This window comes from Dicentrarchus labrax, unplaced genomic scaffold (assembly GCF_905237075.1).
Source record: "Dicentrarchus labrax unplaced genomic scaffold, dlabrax2021, whole genome shotgun sequence".
NCBI classification, from domain to species: Eukaryota; Metazoa; Chordata; class Actinopteri; family Moronidae; genus Dicentrarchus; species Dicentrarchus labrax.
The window spans coordinates 16,972,279-16,993,200 of NW_026136724.1; the positions used below are offsets into that span (position 1 = coordinate 16,972,279).

Sequence of the window (20,922 nt, forward strand, 5' to 3'; positions counted from 1 at the left end):
CTCCAGTCTTTATGCTGAATTAGGCTAACCGTGTTTTGACTGACATGCAGGGTCTAAAATGAACACCCGCCAAGTGCCAAACGCGTGTACATTTTGGATTTGGCAGAAAAGATAAATTGGGGTCACCGGCCAGGTGGAGAAATTACAGCGCAGGGCCAGGTTTACATCGCTGTGTTTTATGTGTACTGGCTGAGACTAATGTGACCCTTACTGTCCACAGTACCCTATCATGACATTAGCGAATCAAATCAAAGAAGCTTCCTACTATTTGGTGCTTTCTACACAATGTCTGTCTAAGAAACATCTGCTTTACATGTACACATTCCCAGTGTTAAGCCACCAAAAAATTAAACAAAGATGAGGAGAAAAGTCACAGAGGTCAGCATTTTAGCCAAGATCCTGGCTAATATATGGAGCTCAAAACCATGATGCAGAAAATATTAACCTCACTCTCAATGTTAAACTAAGTCCTTTAAAATGTTTGGCTTTTAATGTGAAACAGCTGCAGGTTTTTAACAAGCAACTAAAGTGTCTGTTGTCAGTTTGTCCCCCTATAGAGCTTTTTCTCATCTCAACTGAGGCTATGTAAAAAAAAAAAAGAAAAAAAAAAGGTTTATGGGGGAAATTCATATCCAAATGCAATGAACAAACTAGCTGAAACCTTGAAAAACTGGATCACTAATAAAGGCAAAAAATGTGATGTTACATACTGAATACAATACTGCTATTATATTAGATTCTCGACATCACTGGCCTTGACAAATAAAATTCAAAGAAGACGCCATAATTTCAATTGTTTCAGTGATCAGCTGGAGGGATATTCTAAGCACATCCTTTGTTACATGATTGCTCCAATCAAGCAGGCAACAGCACACGAAGAAGAAGAAGAAGTAAAAAAAAAAAAAAAAAAAAAAAAAAGGTTGGACACACATACGCAAATCACCAACTCTGGTTACAGCACAGTCACAGCCTGGCGCTCTGAATAAGTAACGACATGGTGGCCGAAACATGAGCGAGAGGCACATCTTTGACTGCAGGACAGCCATTCTGCTGGCCAGAGGGATGGAGCAGTGACTGGAAGAAACATTATAGTAGCACTGACCTCTGTTCTGGCACAGGCCACTCTGCAATTCTCAATCCTGAAAAGTCAATACAGGTTGGGGAACTAAAGCCAAAATGTGTTTGTCTGTGTTAATGCAAGAGCCAGTTGTCCTGCTGGAACAAATAAACCGTAAGTCTTTGAGAACAGAAAAGTAGGGCTATTTTCAAACGACTGCCACTAAAGTACCAAGATTATAATATATGTATGTGTGCCTGTGTGTGTGTGTGTGCAACTACCTGTATGACCAGCGGCTGTAGACAGGCTGAGATCCCCCATCCTTTACAGTGTCCATGGATGCGGCTGCAGGAATGCTAGTCCAGGGCTCTTCTATCTACGGTAATACAAAAATCTTCATCTACACTGCAGCTCAGAGTTACTGTGCTGTCCTACCTAACAGTAAGCCCTGCAGCCTCCAACATCTCTGCTATTATGTGACTAAGAAAGAGTAGCTACGTCCCACCCGGGGGAGTGACAGCTACCAGTGCCGAGGCAGACTGAGGTTGGGAGGCTCGGAGCTGTTACCATGACTTCACACTTGAGGCAACGCACAAGGAGTCAGCCAGGGATAGGTGTGAAAGTGACAGGCCTAAATACTAGTGTCACAAAGATCAGGTTTAATAGAACAAAGTCTGAATGTTCTATTAACTTCAGTGAAGTTACTTAAGCCGGACTTTGATATAAAGTCACTCTTTCTTAGTGGCAGAAAGTATTTCTAAAAAAGTTAGAATCAGTTAAACTAGTCACTATCACCTAAGTTCCCCTTATTTTACTGCCCGACTACTTTCCAGTAACTTTCTGAAAGGCTCAGCAATCAGTCATAGCCCATTTCCTCTGACTCATAAGGGGGCTCCCACATTTATCAAACCACAGACGCACATTCTGTCTGGCATCTTAGTTATATGCAATAGCTGGAAATTTATTGAGCTTTAAATAGTCCAAACCGCTTCTAAAAATTAATGCCCCATCAACATTACTGAATTACTCTATGTTCAACTGTCAGCATGTGAGTAACATATTCCAGTCTGTGTTCCTTGGTTGATAATATTGAAAGGCATATGCTGTTTTAAAAAGGTAACTCAATAAACTGAAACCTATAGATTAACCTTTCTAAAAACAGACACGGTGTGGCGGCCTTAATCTAGTTGCTAGGAAACCAGATTCTCCCAATAATTTTTTCTATGCCTATTTGCAAGAGCGAGAGAAAGAAAGCACAGAGAAAATGAAGAGTATGTTTGTGTATGTTTGTCCTGAGAGACAGCGGTAAAATGACATATAAGTCAACTGATGATAGGCAGGGGACTCATTCACCAGAGGGAGTAATTACTGAAGTCAAAACAAATGATGGAAATAAGTTACAAGAGTTGATAATAATACAGTTTCCCTCGGGAACCCCAAGGCGCACACTCCACTCATGACTCTCCTACAATGACGCTTTACTTTGTTTAGGCAGCTTTAATGAAACGTCAGCTACCGACCATTAAGTGTTTGGCAAATTTGGCTTCTTGACACTTGGTCATAGCAAATTCAAAACAAAACTTTAACATGGTGCGGACAGATTTGTCATGAACATACAGCACAGAACTATAAGTTCAGTGAAATGTATGCAATGCTGCGGCATTCATCGAGGAGTGTGAGTGAGTCCAGTACAAATACCAGAGATGTTTCTTCAGTGTCTCAGTGCATGAGTTGCAGAGTGGATTACTCTGGCCAACTGGGTCAGATGTGCTTGGAATCCACAACCACAGAAGATCACAACTGAACCACAAGCCATGCTTGAAGTTGCAGAGGTCAACCGCCATGCTTGTGCAGAAATTTAAAAAATTGATTTATGGTTACGATGGTCAACTGGCAGTTTAGTCTGCTACATTTTCCCACGGTGCCGGCAACTGCTTGCTTTGCTAACTCTTATTGCTTATTAGCAATCTTTCTAACCTTGTTCCGTATTGTACTCCGTAAAGACTGTACACTCTATAGGATATTCTAGACTGTTATAATGGATGCTTTTGTGATTGTGACACTGATGGTACAATATATTAAATAGTGGATATTATACTGCGTAACTGCTGTACCCGGAATCAAAGCAAGGCAAACACTCAACTATGGTTAGTAGAGAAGAGACTCGGCAGAACTAGCTTCAGTTGTCAGCAATAACAACATAGGGAACTGTTAGCTATCCTCACCTCTCAGCTGATGATTCTAGGTCAATACTGGAAGTCTTAGGGCCCTATAAAAGTACAGATGCCCCATTTCTCATTTAGGTTATGTGCTTCATTCTGATCACTAGCCCTGGCAATGATAATACGGTGCGACAAAGGAACAGAAAACATCAGTCTCCCACTTCAGTCTCAACACTACACTCATGTAAGCAGTCATTGCAACACTATTTGTGATGCTGTTATGAAAACTGTCGCTCTTCAGTTGTGTCACCTCTGCAACTCACTCAGTCAGTTAAAACGGCTGAAACCAGTGAACGAGAATGACAATGAAAATTAATTAAATTCTAATATTATCTTATATTAAAGAGGTCCCTGTCCATTTGGAAAAACACACTACTACAACCAATAATAATACTAACTGTAATTAATACATGTGTGAGAGATTAATAAAAAGGCAACAAGAAGCAGAGAAAAGGCCCCTTATTCGAACTCTCTTTGAAGGTTGATCATTATAAATGCTGAGTCAGCCATCTGTGAACTTTAACACAAACTGTTGAAGGTTGACCCTACAGAGCAGTGTGCATCACAGCTGGTGCGCTAATCGGGAATGAATCCATCGCTGCGTCTCACGTTACTAAACAGACACAGCTACGATGGCAAGAGTTCTCCCTGTGTTTAATCGCAGTGTAAAACATAAACAGGGTGGAAGCTATATGCCAAGTCATTTTTTTTAGCTCGTGAACCAACCGACACTGACTGGCACCACCATCAGATTATGGATTTTGTGTCGTACAAAGACAGTTAATAATAATAACATTACTAATATTCCTATTCTTAGTGCAATATGCTATATGAAACATAGCTTTTCAACAACCCTGTAACTGTAATTTCCCTCGGGATAAATAATACATTTTATTTATAAGCGCTTTTCTAAATACTCAAAGACATAAAAAACATAAAAGATATAAAAAAAAACATAAAATAAAGCTTGTTGAATCTTGAATCTTGAATCTAAACATCATCTTCCATCACATGTCTATGCCTTGAATGACAACCTTTACCTACAAACAGGAAGAAAAAAAAATCAAATAATCAGAGTAGGACTGTAACAGGAAAGGGTGGTAGCTGCTTTGATTTTTATCTCTCTGCGAAATGAAAGCAGCTACCATCATGCACTCAGAGCCACACACAAAAACACATGACCCCCCTTAGCCCGCAGCTTTCTGCCCACTCTGCTGGTCAGAGTGGACATCAGAAGAAAACAGTGGAAAGCACAATGGTGTATTATGCTGAGATGAATTTGTGTGTGTTGAGTCTAACTGCGTCTATCAAACGTTTGCTACATGTTTGCATTCAATCCCTCTTGTTGCTTTTACATGTAGAATGAATGTAGGAGAAAAAAAATCCATGTTTCCTATTTACTCACTTAATACTTACCTAGTTACTAATACCTTAAATCTATAGCTTTAGTAGCCCATTTGGGTGGTGAGGACATACACTACCTTACAGGAATGCTTTGACACAGAAAACAGAAAGGCAACAGAAAAGGCATGCTCAAACATGACATGCAAACATTTGTTTCTCCCCCCTTTATGCCTCTCGCTTCATTGTATTTAAAGCCAAACCTAGCCAACGTTACAGTTACCACTATGTGTGCTGCAGATCGCTTGATACATAGTAATTAAACAGAAACAGCTGGATTCCCTCTGGTCAACCCACACTCCAAAACTCAAAGCAATCCTACTTTATTTTACTCGTCAAAATACACACATATACTAATTTGTAACAACGAATACCTGGCTTAACTATCTAGATATGTAATAAGTAATTTTTTTTCCATTGCCTTTCACATTTGTTCCACATGAACAGCCTGGTGGATTTATTATCGGAGAGGACACCCATTACACGCTATTAAAGCCCTATTAGCGTCCTGGGTGCATTTCCATCGTTTTCCGTCGTTCAGTTATAACGTTAAACCATTTGAGACGCGATTTTGTGCTGAAACCACGACCGTTAGCTCGCTCACTGAGACACTGACATTCAATGAGCAACACGTATCGTCCCAATAGGAGAAGAATTAGTAAACACACGGACATAGTCACTATCATTTGTGTGTTTTTGTTTTTTTTTCTGCCAGCTGTGGAATTGTTATAACGTTAGCTAGCTTGTTATCATTAGAGGCTAACGTTAGCTGCCTCTACTGTAAGCAACGGGGTGCCTTTCTAAAAGTTGTGGGCGACAGTTAAGTTTTTTACGGTTAACTCATCTGCCAGCTTCTCATTCCGCAGCTGGCCAAACAAAACGAATACTAACGTAATGTACAAGCCACGTATGTTTTATTTTACCTTATGCTGTAGTAACTCATGTTTATCCACGGTTGCTAGGGAAGATCCTCGTGCGGCAGAAGACTTTTTGTGGACGCGGTTGAGGAGAACTCTGTAACTCGGTCCTTAGTAACCGAGCACACCAGCAACGGGCGTTCCTATTGGTCTACCGATCTCTTAGGTGGAAGCTGATTGGTGGACACTCTGGCGAAAGGGTGGTGAGTTGTCCTCTGTGGGGAGATCTTAATTATTTTTCTCTTCCTTTTTACCTTGAAATCTATCGTTTCAATGTAAAGATGCCTTTCAGCCATGAAGAGCAAACTTATTGTTATATATACATATATATATATATATATATATATATATATATATATAAAAAAAAAAAAAAAAAAAAGATGACTATAAAAGGATTTGGTACAGTGACCAGTAACCATGGCAACACATACCGGTAGTCCAGGAAACTCTCTGCATCTGTTACAGTTACTGATGTCCCTCCACTCCGATATTGTGATAAAATACATGTTTCCCCAGAATATTTGCTTTAAAAGTGTATAGTTTTGTGTTGCTTTCACTATCCCTGCCCTCCCATCACTAACTGTAGGCTGAGAGACGTCTTCAATCCACAATTTAGTTAGCTCTTCTGACTTATACATTTATTCCATATATTTTATGCAACACATTTGGAATACAAACAGGGATTTCTGTTACATTGCTCACAATCAACACCAACATTGTTTAATTGATCCTCCTGCAGCACCGTTGGTTTTATTAACACCACTGACTCAAGATTTCATGACACTGACAAAATGATATAGCGTTTGATGGATATTCAGTTACGGTTCATATGGAGGCAACCTTTTTACATTTATGTGCCTTTTAAAGGCTGAAGCAATGAAAAACAGACAGACAATGGACTTGTGTTGTTAGATGTCAAGATTGGGTTTCAATAGAAGGACTGCCTCTGATTTGCCACATAATCTGGAACAGTACAGTATAATTGGGATCTTGATTCTTACAATCACAACTACCAGGGCTGTGCAGAGAGAGTGGGTGTGAGAGAGTTATTTAATCGGCTTATTATTATTATTATGAGGTTAAATCAAAGTAAGCCATCAGTGAACTGAAATGTCATAATCACTTTAGAAAGCAGCAGCTCTGTTCAGTGCAATCAAAATAGTTCATAGAAAGAATTCTATCCAATTAATAATCAGTATCTCTTCTCTGTAGAGATCAGTGCTCTCTTTCTTTTCTCATCAGCTCCATACATCAGCTGTGAGTGAACACATCTGAATCAGAGAGATGGCCCCGCTCTTTCATCAACAACATCAAACCCCTCCTCCTCCTCCATGTCACCTTCACCCCATAATCCCTCTCTGGTGTGTCAGACACCAAAATGTCAGGTGGCTGATTACATGGTGGTGTACATGATTGAGGCACAAGCAAGTGTACAGAGGCTGAGGAGGGACAACTTCTCCCTTCTTGTATTACTTCTGGAGTGTCCACATCAGGCGGTGGACCAACACCGCTGACCTCAGAAGTGATGAACTCATTGGAGGCAGGTGTTGAAGAACCATCTGCTGGGATTCCACATCTCTCTGTGACTTGAATAGATGGAGTTTGAAGTTGATCCAAATGTCTGCTGGAGGATGCGGCAGCGGCCGAGAATCTCTCCACATTTCTTTTTCTGATTGAGGTCGTCTGTCTCTTCGGTGTGTCTGAGAACTGTGCACTTGAAACGGTCCTTTTGATTCGGCATGATCCCCGTGGTTGATTTCCTGCGTCAGACACAACAGTACGCTCTGTATCTTTCTTTGCGCGTGTGCTTTTTGGTTGATTAGCCTGGTCTCTTGACCTTGTCTGAAACGTTAATGAGGGGAATTTGCACACGCTGTTTTTCCTGGACAGCTGACTGCAGCTGTCAAGGATGCTTGTCGACGAGTGGCATTTTCTCCTCCCACGCCTCACTGGAGGTGCAGCTGCAAGTGAACCGTCGAACTGCGGGCTTACCTAAGAGATTAAAAGTACAGTAATCAAACAGCCGAATAGAACCTGAGTCACATATAACACATATCGTTCTGTGAAAGTACAGGAAGGTCAGGTTGATCTGCAGAGCCTTTGAGCTACAATATATTCAGTGACGTACACAGGCACACTTCAGCAGTGTGTTTGCATGCAATGTCTGCAACCACAGAGTCATGTTGCACCCCAATGGCGCTCATATGAATCAACAACTTACCCAGGAATTAAGAGCTGAGCTGTTGTGTGCTTCTGTCTCGGTGAAGAACTCTTTAGGGTTGAGCGCTGCTCGCACTTCAGGCACATTTTGGAGTCTGGCTCCACACAAAGTCCGCTCCAGGAACAGCAGGGGAGGCTTCTCTGTCTTTATGGCTTTACGTGGCATTAATAGAAATCATTCCTGGAGATCCTATAGTTGAGACGAAGCATCATCTCAATCAGTATATTCAAATATCTGACTTTTACTGTTCCCACACGCAGATTAGTGTTTACGGTTCAATGTCCACAGTCAGCTGTTTACCTTTTAACGTTATAATTCGTAGATACAAACCCGATATTATACATACCTTAATGTGATACTAAGCAGAAGTGATGGCCACCATTGCAAACAATACATAAATGCATAAACAGTTAGTAATTCCTCTTAAATTGTCTGCTATACACTTTTTTTTTGTCGTCGCCTTGTTACTTTTTATTTCCCGGCTTCCTTCATTGTCGTCTCTGATTGGATTGTTTCCATCGTGGTCTTTTCTTCCAGCTGCTATTGGTGGACTCTCGTACCACGTGGTCAAAGTGACGGAGGCAGCACCCACAGCGCCAAAATTCAAAAACGTTTCTGAATCGACCCGACGGCATGTAAATAACGCTAAATGGAAGAATATAACAGATATCATGGACCTTTTGATTTGTTGTCGAAAATGAACCGAGTGTGGCAACTGCTAGTGGGAGTCCAGCCAAGCGGAATTGCCTGAAATATTCCAATAACATGAAGGTTTGGCTCTTGTTTTAGCTTTGTTGTTCGTTACAATAGAGTAGTTAGCCAGGTAGCTAACAGGCTGTTACGCGATGACTAGCCTCCTAGCTATGTCAGCTAACTTAGCTTACCTTCCAACCACATATGAAAGAAAGCTGTAACGTTAGCCAGACTCCCCAGGTGCCAAAGTTAACCTGTATATTCTTCAGATGTTTCCTCCAAATGAGGGTAATCTTCATTTCGTAGCGCGATGCTAACTTACATGCGTGTCAAATCGCTGTCAGACTGAACTCCATTTAAGAAATATGGCATTGTACTGTATTCATAACGAATTTTTAAAATGCACATGGGTATAAATAATTTGAACTGTTTTATCAATAATTTGAAACATGTCTTTTTATTCGGCACAGCTAACATAAACAATGTAGCGCTTGTTTTAATGCAGTTTCAAATCCATTAACTTGCACCGCTTCTTGTCGCCACACTGACTGTTAGCCAACGTAGCTAACTAACGTTAATGGGCGACAGCAGTTAGAAAAGCCTTGTGAATCGGTTGTATAGTTTGGAATTATTTTGAGATGGTAAGGCTGTCTGGTGGGTTATTTATAAGCCGATTTTTTCCCCCCACCCCACCCTCCTGAACTATGAATTCATATAACCTTTGGCTGTTGGCCAGGAAATCAGCGGTAAACGTTAAACGTCGCCAACTGCAAACATGTAACGACTGTTGTTCTAGAAGGCATGAGTCGCCAGGAAACATAACCAACTGAAAATATAGGCTGCTGAACTGAGCAACTTCACATCTAAACAACAACAACAACAACAACAACAAAAAAAGGGGAAGCTGGATTTCATGTTTTGATTATTAACATACAGCACCAGTCCCGCCAGTGTATAGTAAGTTATATTCTGACTGGTATTTGATATGAATCGATTTCTTCGTTTGAGTCTAAATCGATTAACGTTGTTAGCGTACGGAAGAACGGTGTGAATCCAGCCTGTGGTAACTGTTAGCACCAACTGTCTTGGCATTGACTTTACTGAACTTTAATCTACTGGTAATTCGACTTACACAGGCAGTGATACATGTTGAATTCTTTTCTTTCAGTGTTTAGCAGGCTTTAAAACAATCTACGTATTTGCCTTTTGTTATATTTTGTACAGAATACCAGTGAACACCAAGGAGTATTTTCAATGATTTGATGACCATGAGACGGAGCCCAAGGAGACCCCTGATCCTCAGAAGAAGAAAGTTGCCTTTTCAGCAAAATGATCCACCAGCAGCTGAATCCCAAAGCCAGTGTGGTGCATCAGGCTCCACAGAACCCTCGGAATCCGCTGCCAGTCAGTGCTTCCCCGATGGAGTCCGCATTATGGATCACCCTTCCATGTCTGATACACAAGTGGTCGTCATTCCCAAAACGGCAGACCTCCAGAGTGTTATCGGGGCCCTCACTGCGAAAGGCAAAGAGTGTGGGGTCCAGGGGCCAAACAAGTTCATCCTACTGAGTGAGAATGGCAGCCATGACAATGGCTCTTTTTGTCAGCCTGCTGCTGAAGGGGATGACACCTCGTCCACTACAGTTGGACAACCAGTGAAAACAGAAACTATGCGCTCTCCGGATGCTAAACCCCTCACTGGAATTAAAACATGTATGTGTTTTTTCTTTTAATTCCACTGACTTTGTTATATATCTGTAATCCTTCCTTTGTTGAAACAATAATAATTTCTGCTTTTCTTAATTAGTGAACAAGGATCTGGATGGGGGTCCTTTAGACGACAGTCTCACCAATATTCAGTGGCTGGGCAGAATGAGCACATGTGCCTTAGAACCAGATCCTGACAAGCAGACATCTAACAAGGAGAACCAGGTCCTAAATTCACAGACCTTTCAGGTCAGCTGCTCCTTCTTGTTACCTCAGTGTGATTGATGTGAATTGTGCATGTGTGTAGTGTGCAAGGGAACACTGATCTCAGCATGTCCATTAACCATTGACCATTCTTTAACTAGTTGGTCCCCCTATAATGTAACATCAATGTGTTTTATAATGAATCTCCATATTATTGGGATTGCAGAAAACAATTGCTGCTACAGTTGAAATGATTTAATGACCCCAAGGTTGAATTAAAAGTTTGGATTGTCTGATTTTAATTTAAGGGTAATTGTAGATAATTAAAGTAAATAAATGCTAATAACGTAGCAGCTCAAAAAAAAACTCATCAAGCTGCAATATCTCATGTGTAATAGTTTGGTTGTAAGTAAGATGCTGTAGATTTGTACCAAAGTACCACAGTTGACATCTGTGCAATATCGTAGTTACTGTGAATAATGAGGTTATTGTGATGGCTTAATTGAAGTTAATTTGAAATTTGAATTTAATTATTTCCTCACATACATGGGCCAGGCAATTTTATAGGTGTTTTATAAGTTCTATTTGCTTCAGCATAATGTGTTTGTGTGTCTTTGCAAGACAGAGAAAATGTATTTCTGTAGCACATTTCAAACCCAAAGTGCTTTACTGAGTCTGCTCCATAAGTCTCAATGCTGCTCACCTTTTATTACAAATGGTGCTGTTTATCTGGGCTGATTTTTTTTTTACCTTTTTTACATTTGTAAGCCAATTGAAGATGCATCCAGGCATAAAGATTTTTTAGAAATCCTGGCTATGTTTAAATTGATCTAAAATAATCTGTATCATTTAATACATGTGCCATGTATTTAAGACAGTTTCTTTTTCTTTGTTCCTTCTTTCTTTCCTCGTTTCTTGCACAGACACAAAATACACATATCAGTTCAGAATCTGTTCAACAACCTGTGTCAGAGAGGCCACCATATTCCTACATGGCCATGATCCAGTTTGCAATCAACAGTCGGAATACCAGGAGGATGACACTGAGAGAGATTTACATGTGGATTGAGGACCACTTCCCTTACTTCAGAGAGGTGGCCAAACCAGGATGGAAGGTACTTTAGAACTGAAAAATAAATGTATCATCTGTGGACGCACAGCAAATAGCATATTTGAGTATCACTGACTGAAACACGAGTTTTTGTTTTGTTTTGTTGCAGAATTCCATTCGCCATAACCTCTCTCTACACGACATGTTCATTCGCGAGACGTCACCAGATGGTAAAGTTTCTTTCTGGACTATCCGGCCTGAGGCCAACCGATGCCTCACTCTTGATCAGGTGTACAAGGTGATTACAACTGACCTTTTTTGTGGGTTTTTTCTTTATCTATTTGATGTCATCATTATCATCCATCGTGTCAAGGGAAACTTTGTGTCACATGATATAAAAGCTGAAAGATATATTCTAGGTGCTTAACTTCCCTTTTTATATAATTTCCAGCTTATTCCAGCCATGTTTTGTATACCCAGAGAAGCTGCAGTGCTTTCAAATTAATTTTGGACTCCTGTTTTCCAATCTTAATGGTTTTCTTGCCTTTCACTCCACATCTCTCTCTACAGCCTGGTTGTGACCCCATGACTGCTCCTGTTCCGGTGCCAATGCTTTTATTACCCCACCAAGTAAGATGGATTTACCTTTCTTTCAGTTCTCTAGGAACAGTCTTCATCTCTGCAGTCAGACAGAAGAAAGCAGAAAAGGGACAGAAAGTCAGAAGATTTCCTCTGTCATTTGCCGTTTTTTGTCACCAGGAGGTCTAGGGAAATCGTTTTGTTGCAGGAGGAGTTGATATGAGCAGCAGAGGGGCTGAAGTCACACTGAAAGACTAGTCTGATTTGACACCGTCCAACAAAGAATGTGTACACTCAGAAATGTATACATCACTCCTCCATAAAGTGTAGGGGAAGTTATAAGTGTCTAACTTTGACATTTTTGTCTGTTCTAGCTTGACAAACCCTAAAGCAATGGAGAGAACGCAGGTTGTCACTGTGGTGTAGTCAGGAATGAGCGAGCACAGTAAGGCCACTGAGGCAGAACACTTCTCTGTGATGTGATGTGATTTCTTATTTTTCACAGCAACAAAAGAGGATGCTTCCTGATGCAAGAAAAACTCCAACTGGCTCTGGTGAGTTAACAGAGGTGGAAGGAGTTTGATAGAGTTAAATGGGGAAAGAAAATGCAAATAAATGTGTTTTTTGTTTTTAAGTTTAAAACTCTGCTCTGACTTGTCTTTTCTACGTTCAGAGAGAAGGATGAAACCTCTTCTCCCCCGAACCGATTCCTACTTGGTTCCCATCCAGCTCCCCGTCGCCTCCTCCGTCTATCTGCCATCCTCATCGGCCCAGTTTCCCACCTCCTGCTCGCAGCAGAAACACAACACTTCACGGGGAACGAAGAGAGTGCGGATAGCTCCTAAGGTAAAAACTTTGTCATGTATTGTATGCAAATGCACACTGTTGTCTAGACTTTACCATGAACAAGGACCCAAGGACACAGTTACTGGTAGAATTGTAAAGTCCATGATTGTATGTCTGACAGGTGACACAAAATGACATCCCAGCCGTGGTAATGTATCCTCAGAAGAACAAAGACCTCAAGGAGAAGGTGAAGGAAGAGCCGGAGTGTATTCCAATTAAATGTGAGACTCCTAAATCCCTTCCGAAGAGACAAGCCAGCAGCTCCCGCCGTAAACAGCGCCTGGTTCACTCTCTGCACGAGGAGCCTGTGCTCCTCTGCCCCGATAATACTTTCTTTGACTCTGGCGTGGCCTCCGACGCTTCAACTTTCCAGGACATGCGAGACAGTGAGCCGGACGAGCACCAGCACGAGCAGCGCAGCCCCGATCGGGAGTTAGCCTTTAAGACCCCCATAAAAAGCAGCAGCCACCTGACCTCTTCCACACCCAGCAAGCCCCCCTCTGTCTTGCCTGAACCCTGGAAAGTGACCCCCGTGAGCAAAGGGAACCGAAATGTTCTGGACTTCAGCCCCATTCGCACGCCAGGTGGTCCTGCAGTCACGCCGCGGCACGACTACACCACCTTCAGCTTCAACAGCACTCCCTTTAAAGACTGGCCTCTGTTTAGCTCCCCCAGAGAGCTGCTCACATCAGCTCCCCCCAGAGTGACCGGACCAACAGACTCTCCCATGGAGTGCCTCAAAAGCAGCTGCTCCAGAGAGCTGCTTCAGGCGGGAGGCGCCACACCCGCTAACCGCTCAGTCACGGAGGGCCTAGTGCTGGATACAATGAATGACAGCCTGAGCAAGATACTAGTGGACATTAGCTTCTCTGGTCTGGATGATGAGGACTTGGGTATGGCCAATATCAGCTGGTCCGAGTTCATCCCTCAATTAAAGTAGTTTTTTTTTTTTTTAAAACACTATAGTTGGGGAAACCCCACACAGACACAACAAAGCAGATGCAAATGTGGGAAAAATGATAATATATTTTAAAACATTGATAAACTGTACACTCAAATTTTAAGAAATTGTCAGAATTGGTTCATAGAGACTATAGCAACTGGATTAAAATGAAAATTACATTGCTGATTTTAGAATGACTCAATTTGGTCAGAGTGGGACAAGCAGTTACAGATAATAAGACTTATCACCAAGAATATGAAGTATACTCTTAGAATATCATCAATACTGAAGATAATTAGTTTTTGCCAGTCAGAAGAAGTTGAGTTAATTGGCCAGGAGATAAATATTAGATGACCTGATTGGCGTATGGATTAAAGATAAAATCCCTAATCTTTTGTCACTGCTGTAGTCATTCGTTTGAACCGTTTGTAGCTTTAACGTTCAAAATGCAAAAATGTTTTGCTTGTTTTCTTTTGCATCTGCTTTGCTTTCCCCTGGATGTTTGTCTGCTGTTGGGAATAAAGTTTAAAAAGAAACAACAACAAAAACTAATGAATGACGGGGACACTTTAATATTAGCTACCAGGTCAAATCAGCAAGCTGCTTACTTGTCGTCCCTCTAATTGTTTCTCTCCTCTTTCGGGCTTACTTTTTCAACGCTTCCATCACTCATTAACCGCCTTTTATCCGTTTTTTTTTTTCTATCTGTAAAACCTCCCATGTGGAAACTTAACACATGGTCCTGTTTTCTTTCATTTACCCTACCTGTAATCTCCATCTGTACTCTTGAAGGAATCGCTTGAGAGGAGAAATATATCTATGTGTATATGTATGTTGATTTGCACATTTTAATATATAAGTTAGCTTTTACATATGTAAATGGAGAGACAATATATTGCCCGATAAGCCAGTGAGATGCTTCTTTTGCCATTTGCTTCAGGCAGACTCCTGGAATTTAGATTGTGATGCAGGATTGTTAGCAATAAACAATGACAAGGTAATACAAATAGCACTAACAGCAATAGGACTGTCTCTGTACATTAATTGTAGAACTGTCTTCACATTTTGATTTTATATTTCCTTACAGTAATTGTTCATCAGATTAAGGGCACTTTGTACTTGCAGAGAGAGACATTTTGCATGCAGTGACTCCTCATGTGAACATATTTTAAAAACAGTCTTTGGGAACAATTTGGGACTATTTTGTATCTATCTAGTGCAGATTGTCTTAGTTTTCAATAAAGATGCAAACTGCCTTTTTATTTTTCTGTGAGCACAAATGGAACATGGGGAAAGAGCTTTTGGTTCCAAGCAGAACATCTTTCGTCAGCACCATCTTTGGAGGATAGAATGGGAGTTAGACTCATCTTTGAGAATGCCACAAAATAATGTATGGCTTTAATAATTCCTTCAGGTTTGCGTGTGTGTTTAATAAGTGAGGTTTGGCATTGCAGGGAGTTGATATCTGTTTACAGACGCTTGCAAGAGTGATATGTGGTTTCTAACAAACTGTTTTCAAAGCATGTGCCTTGTCCCGTTTTCTAAAGTTGGTGTTTTTGTGAATACAATAAATGTGTTGGTGCGTTATGTAGCAAAAAAAAAAAGGGCTTTTATTCGGTCATGTTTTTTTTCCATAAGAATGCTTTGATTTGCTTCGCAGCTTACTGTGTAAATATACTTAGTGCAATTTCTACAACTTCACACCAGCTACAGTACAGCAATGTAAGGGGGACTGTATCTGAAAAACTACATAGCAGTGTTGCCTATTTTTATTTATATTTGAATAAAAGTTGAAAACATTTTATAGATTGTCTGATTCAAAAATGATTTTATTGGTTCTTACAGAACTTTGTAAAAAATAAGATCTTGAGCAGAACTTCAGATCTTCATGAAGAATGATAACAACAGAGAAAAGTACCTCTTGTTCCAGCCTAAGCTTCTACAAGAGAAGCCTGATACACCAGCCTCTTAAAATTCATTTAGTATCAAACACTGGTTCAAACTGTAAACATTACAATGTTCTAGGACTTATTAAGGTGATATCCAGGAAGTCTGTCAGTAGAAAGAGGTCTTTGTGGTCTTCAGTATGTCTGGACTTCCTGTTGAGCCACTTCTAGAAGGATCTGTAGCTGCTTGCTGCAGTAGTCTGAGAATATGAAAGAGTTGAGAATCCTATTAATTTGTGCCAAAGTTAGGATAAAATGCCCAGAGTGGCATTGAATAGGCCACGGGTTAAGTGGTCGAATTTGAAGTTGGAAAAAAACGTAAAACTCTTAAGAAATGACAAGATAACAGCTTTTGATATGACTCACTGAAGATGCGTCTCCATCTATGGGGCAAGCGAAAGCGGTAAACCGTCACATAGTAAACTGGGACCCCGGTCAGTGTGAGAGCACAGCTTCGCCCTGTGTTCCAGGGGTCTGAGTACAGAGACAGACCCACGATGAAGAAGCAAACCACTGTGAAGGTGACAGCAATGACCAGGGGCACCTTCAGGTTATTAAAAAGAGCAGAATAACACAGCTCGGTCAGTTTAGTGTACCATAATATTGGAAAATGCTGTACACAGTTAGACACAACAACCACAGACACACTAACCTTGAAAGGTCGTGGGTGGAGGGGGAAGCGATATCGATGGATGAGCATCCCCAAGGTTGCCAAGGCGATGAAGAACCAGCGAGCAAAGGAGGCAAAGTTGATGAGCTGGTAGATCTCTCCATTGATTAACATCAACACCACCAAGGGGTACTGGAGGCAGGCAGTGGAGAGTGAAGCACCTTTTTATTTGAACAACTCTATCATATCTCTCTCTATCCCAGTAGGAATGAGAATTAAGAACTGGTTCCCATTCAGAAACATTTGCTACGGTAAATTTAATTTACTGTAATGATTTCTTACCAATATATAATGAAAATTGTGATTATTGAATGCAAATGGAATCAATTAAATATTTTCATTGCATAGCTGACAGTTACCACTGATAGTGTCTCCATATCCATTTTAGAAAGACTGACAGAAAGCCCCAGAGACCTATTGTACTATATTTTGTTGACAGTTTTCTCAAAAATTAAGACATAGAATAGATACAAATAACAACACTGAAAATGTAAAATGCTGTTTCCAGCTGATTAGAGATCTTCTGAAACATTTAGATCATGGAAGGCTAAACCTCCCCCTAACAGCAGTTATAAAAACATATTAAGAATGAAACACTGTAAACATATGCTGTTTTATCTTTGTTTTTGGTCTTTTTTCTGTCCATTCACGCAGTGACAAAAATATAAAATAAAAACACTGTTGCTGGTCTAAGTGTGTGGAATGTACTTTACCAGTAACAGCACGGCAGGCAAAGGTGTTTGTCTGCGAATGTGAATCATGGAAAAGATTTGAGGCCAGTGGCCCTCCCTGGCTCCCACAAACAGCATCCTGCAACACAAACAAAGACTTAGAACCAGGCTTTTAACAATCGTTCTTGAATGACAATAATAACCTTTTTGTTCCCTTCTTTGGGTTACCTGGGTGACCCAAAGAAGCCACCGTTAAGCGCTCCAAGGCAGGATAGGGCCACAAGAATGGGAATCACAGATGCCATTCCCTGGAGAGCACGGTTCGCAAACGTCTGCAGAGACACAGGGTTGAACATTTAAACATACAGTGCATCTTATTTCTTTAGATTTTCCTTTTTAAATGCAGGGAGCACTGACCACAGCCACAGCGTCAGACAGCAGCAGCTCAGCGGGGGTCATCATGGTGTAGTAGGCCACATTAACAAGCACATAAAAGACTGTGACTGTCACCATGGAGCAGATTATTGCCAGCGGGATGGTTCTGACAAGACAGGATACACACAGGGCAATATAATACTATTTTCAAGGCAATGTGGCTTTTAAAAATAGGTTGACTGGAGAGCAGATGTCAGATGTAAAATACCTATTTGGGTTTATGACCTCTTCTGTGACAAAGTTCAGATAAAACCTAAAGGGAAAAGGAAAAGCCCGTACACACAGGCACAGTTCGGATTGTTTTGTGTGTGTTTTTAGCAAAGTAATAGGTCTTAATGTATCTTACAGCAACAGTATATTGATATATATGTCATAGAGAGGTCTAGTGTATGGTAAAAGAAGACAATACTGTAATAATGATTTGCTTACCATCCACCGTAGGCATACAGGCCATTATAGAAGGCCAGTGGCACCCTATCCAATGTTAATGAGTCGACCTCAAAACCATTCTGGAAATTCTCTGTTTTGCCTGAAAGAGAGAGAGAGAAAGCATTTGACAGTTAACAGTTGGAAAGCCATCGGTAAACTCAGGGGTAACAATCACACCCTCGCACCTTTGCCCAGTGCGATGACACCAGGGACGATGATGAGGACCAGAGCAAAAATCTTAACGAAAGTCAAGGTGACCTGAGTGCGAGAGGCCATGGTCACACTCCAGCAGTTGACTGCCACGACAAACGCTGCAGGGACACAAAGACAAACAACTGGTAAACGAAAAGTTTATGAGTCTATACCTCGCGCCGCAGTAGCAGAGTAGTATAATGGTGTTGTGGATAAAAGGAGGAGGTATAAAACCACTCACTCACTCCGAGGATGCTGACAAGTTTGATGAGTGCCGTGGGAGCAGCACAAGGTTCAAAGAACGGCTCCACCACATAGCGGCCAAAAGCCAGAGACACATAGGAAGCGACAGCTGGCCTGAAAATAGAGAATATGATCATTATGTGGTGTGATTTGACTTATGCCGGGAAAAACAGGACAAAACTAACCAACCTGATAAATAAGAACTCAGCCCAGAGTCGTAAAAAGGCAGGCAGTGGCCCCAGTGTCTCCAGCAGATAAGTGTAGTGGCCTCCTGATTTTGTAAAACTGGTGCCCAGTTCAGCATAGCACAGGGCCCCTAATGGAGCAGAGAGCAGGCGAGGAAGAAACATATCAAATGTAATTCAAGTTTTAAGCATTAGTATTGGTAGTCCTCAAGTTTATAGACATTATTTGTGTCCATGTTGGACTTACAAACATTATATAATGATATACAATGCAGTTTACGTCTTGCCATGGTAGCTGTGTTTCTCTTCAGATGATATTGTCAGGCTGCCGGTTGATCAGTACCACAACGTTTGGTAAAGATGTGGATTGCCATGAAATTTGGTTAAAGTTGGGATAAAACCGAGTAACTTTGTTGATCCCCTGACCTTTCATCTAGCGCCACCATTAAACATTTACTTTAAAATTGTATCTGCACAACCACTGACATTCCCATCAGCATCATCTGAAGGTTGTGTTCAGTGGGAATTAGCAAATGCTAGCATGCTAACATGCTAAGCTAACCTTTTTACCTGCAAAACATCATTATGTTAGCATTGTCACTGTGAGCATGTTAGCATGAGAGAGCTGTTAGAATGGCTGTAGTCTTTGTCTTATTGTGTAACTTATAGATAGATAGATAGATAGATAGATAGATAGATAGATAGATAGATAGATAGATAGATAGAGGTGGATAGATGGATAGATTATTCTTTATTTAAGGGGTAATTCAATTAATGTATTTTTAAAATGTTAAAAACGCTTTACACTTTTTCTTTCTGTTAATCCATATTGTGTTTCCTAACACACTCCATCACACACTGTAGGCTACCAAACACAGACTGTAAGTAAATAAATATCAATGTAAAATGCAGTTCAAGTAACACAAATAAAGGAACAATTACAATGTTTTACCAAGACAACAGAGGTGAATTATACCATGAAGGATCTTACCAAACATGGAGAGGACCCCACACAGAGCCCACACCACCAGAGAGAGCCCCACGCTGCCACTGTTCATCAGCACTCCCTTGGGTGCGATGAAGATCCCGCTCCCCACCACTGTGCCGATGATGAAGGACACTGCAGGCAGCAGGCCAATCTCCCTCCGGAGGTGCACCACCTCCTTTTCGGTCTTCTCCTCCTTGTCGCCCTCCTCTTTCTTTATCTGTGTCCTGTCCATTTCTCCGTGGCTCTAGATTCCACTTCAAACTGACCACACTTAGTTTCCTTAATTCTGCTCATTTGAAGTTTACATCTATTGTATATTACTCCTGCAAACTTAAAGTTCTTACCTCTTTTTAGTCCTCCTTTTGATTGTTGCTCAATGACACAACAGCAGCAAAATCCTTTCCACTTTCTCTCCAACTGGCACCCCCCCCAAACAACAATCAACAGGCCTCTCTGTGCTTCCTGTTAACCCTTCTGGACACATTTGCAGCAGTTTGGTGAATGTCAGTGAAGCTGAACCCCCTTTCCCCTTAACTTATCCTCTATGTTTTTCTCCCCCTCATTGGCTCTTACTCCACCCGCCCCAGCCTGAGCGAGGAACAAAGCCAGCTTTCTTCCGAGCTTCAGCAAGTAATTAGCGCAGTTTAAAGGCTCGCCGCTTTCCTGCATTGTGCTGCATGCATGTGCTCTTACATATGTGTACAGCTTGACAGAGGCCTTTGGGGCTCTTTGGTGGTGGTGGTGGTGGTGGGGGGGGGGGGTGGAAGGGTCAGGGCGTTGTAGTGGCAGCTGCACAGACTGCAGGAGGGCTACTTTCAATAACAGCAGACATTTTCATCATGTTCCCTCTGAAGCTCTGGTTTACAACACCTAAGTGCTTTGGTGTTGACTGCCTTCATATCAGTTATTCTTTCTGGCAGTCTTCTTGCACATGCATCTCCAGCTGAATTGGAAATATTTGTGCAATATTCTTGCCAAGATCAAACAGGCCTTAGAACAGCTCAGTATGAGAGGCAGCAGAAAACAAAAACAGAGGCCACTCTATCAGCTTGTTTTTCCTTATTTTCACTTGACTGACTGCTCTATGGATGTCAGTTTCACTTCATCAGCGAGAGCTCTGCTTGTTAAAATTCCTCCACACCCAGTACATACCAAGAAGTTCTTTTGCTCAGGATTTATGAAGTGTGAACAATTGCATTTGCAGTCAGATGTTAGGAGATGTCATCTGGATGCATTCAAAACCAAAAGCTCATATACAAAATATTGTGAGAAATATGGAATTTTCTTGTGGTATTTAATGGCCCTCATGTATCCAGGATTCA

At 41.2% G+C, this 20,922-nt stretch overlaps 4 protein-coding genes across 6 annotated transcripts in view; 1 reads left to right on the forward strand and 3 right to left on the reverse strand.

Moving 5' to 3' along the window:
• Window positions 1-5,709, reverse strand: part of tulp3 (TUB like protein 3) — a 21,109-nt gene extending 15,400 nt beyond the window's left edge. The window contains exons 1-2 of one of the 2 annotated variants that reach the window (XM_051392407.1): window positions 5,604-5,700; window positions 1,339-1,433 (exon numbers count right to left, since the gene is read on the reverse strand). In XM_051392407.1, the coding sequence (XP_051248367.1) occupies window positions 1,339-1,394 (56 nt within the window). In that variant the 5' untranslated portion in view covers window positions 1,395-1,433; window positions 5,604-5,700. Of the gene's footprint in view, window positions 1-1,338; window positions 1,434-5,603 lie in introns of both variants that reach the window. The other variant, XM_051392408.1, reaches the window with a different exon arrangement.
• foxm1 (forkhead box M1) lies at window positions 5,708-15,645 on the forward strand. Of its 2 annotated transcripts, none has more exons than XM_051392400.1 (9): window positions 5,708-5,800; window positions 9,736-10,224; window positions 10,319-10,467; window positions 11,346-11,537; window positions 11,643-11,771; window positions 12,044-12,103; window positions 12,558-12,606; window positions 12,726-12,898; window positions 13,020-15,645. In XM_051392400.1, the coding sequence occupies exons 2-9, from the start codon at window positions 9,774-9,776 to the stop codon at window positions 13,836-13,838; spliced, it is 2,022 nt and encodes a 673-aa protein (XP_051248360.1). In that variant the 5' UTR covers window positions 5,708-5,800; window positions 9,736-9,773; the 3' UTR covers window positions 13,839-15,645. The 2 variants fall into 2 exon arrangements, with proteins under 2 accessions (XP_051248360.1, XP_051248359.1); XM_051392399.1 differs by lacking the exon at window positions 5,708-5,800 and adding an exon at window positions 8,390-8,589.
• rhno1 (RAD9-HUS1-RAD1 interacting nuclear orphan 1) lies at window positions 6,326-8,322 on the reverse strand. The gene is made up of 3 exons (XM_051392416.1): window positions 8,165-8,322; window positions 7,819-8,007; window positions 6,326-7,589 (listed from the first exon to the last, which is right to left on the reverse strand). Exons 2-3 carry the CDS (start codon window positions 7,981-7,983, stop codon window positions 6,849-6,851), a joined length of 906 nt encoding a protein of 301 aa, XP_051248376.1. The 5' UTR covers window positions 7,984-8,007; window positions 8,165-8,322; the 3' UTR covers window positions 6,326-6,848.
• si:ch73-352p4.8 (cystine/glutamate transporter) lies at window positions 15,641-20,087 on the reverse strand. The gene is made up of 13 exons (XM_051392410.1): window positions 19,945-20,087; window positions 19,604-19,861; window positions 18,617-18,743; window positions 18,426-18,541; window positions 18,178-18,303; window positions 17,993-18,092; window positions 17,772-17,816; window positions 17,546-17,669; window positions 17,357-17,460; window positions 17,171-17,267; window positions 16,440-16,589; window positions 16,154-16,331; window positions 15,641-15,987 (listed from the first exon to the last, which is right to left on the reverse strand). The coding sequence occupies exons 2-13, from the start codon at window positions 19,830-19,832 to the stop codon at window positions 15,923-15,925; spliced, it is 1,461 nt and encodes a 486-aa protein (XP_051248370.1). The 5' UTR covers window positions 19,833-19,861; window positions 19,945-20,087; the 3' UTR covers window positions 15,641-15,922.
• Between the last annotated feature and the right edge of the window lie 835 nt (window positions 20,088-20,922).

Coding starts and splice junctions, on each gene's coding strand:
- rhno1 (XM_051392416.1), bottom strand. CDS start 7,983: ATGCCACGTAAAGCCATAAAGACAGAGAAGCCTCCCCTGCTGTTCCTG. Junction 7,590..7,818: donor GCTCAGCTCTTAATTCCTGG/GTAAGTTGTTGA, acceptor TTAATCTCTTAG/GTAAGCCCGCAGTTCGACGG.
- foxm1 (XM_051392400.1), top strand. CDS start 9,774: ATGACCATGAGACGGAGCCCAAGGAGACCCCTGATCCTCAGAAGAAGA. Junction 11,772..12,043: donor CTCTTGATCAGGTGTACAAG/GTGATTACAACT, acceptor CTCTCTCTACAG/CCTGGTTGTGACCCCATGAC. Junction 12,899..13,019: donor GAGTGCGGATAGCTCCTAAG/GTAAAAACTTTG, acceptor TATGTCTGACAG/GTGACACAAAATGACATCCC.
- si:ch73-352p4.8 (XM_051392410.1), bottom strand. CDS start 19,832: ATGGACAGGACACAGATAAAGAAAGAGGAGGGCGACAAGGAGGAGAAG. Junction 18,093..18,177: donor TGTCATCGCACTGGGCAAAG/GTGCGAGGGTGT, acceptor TCTCTCTTTCAG/GCAAAACAGAGAATTTCCAG. Junction 17,461..17,545: donor TGTCTGACGCTGTGGCTGTG/GTCAGTGCTCCC, acceptor GTGTCTCTGCAG/ACGTTTGCGAACCGTGCTCT.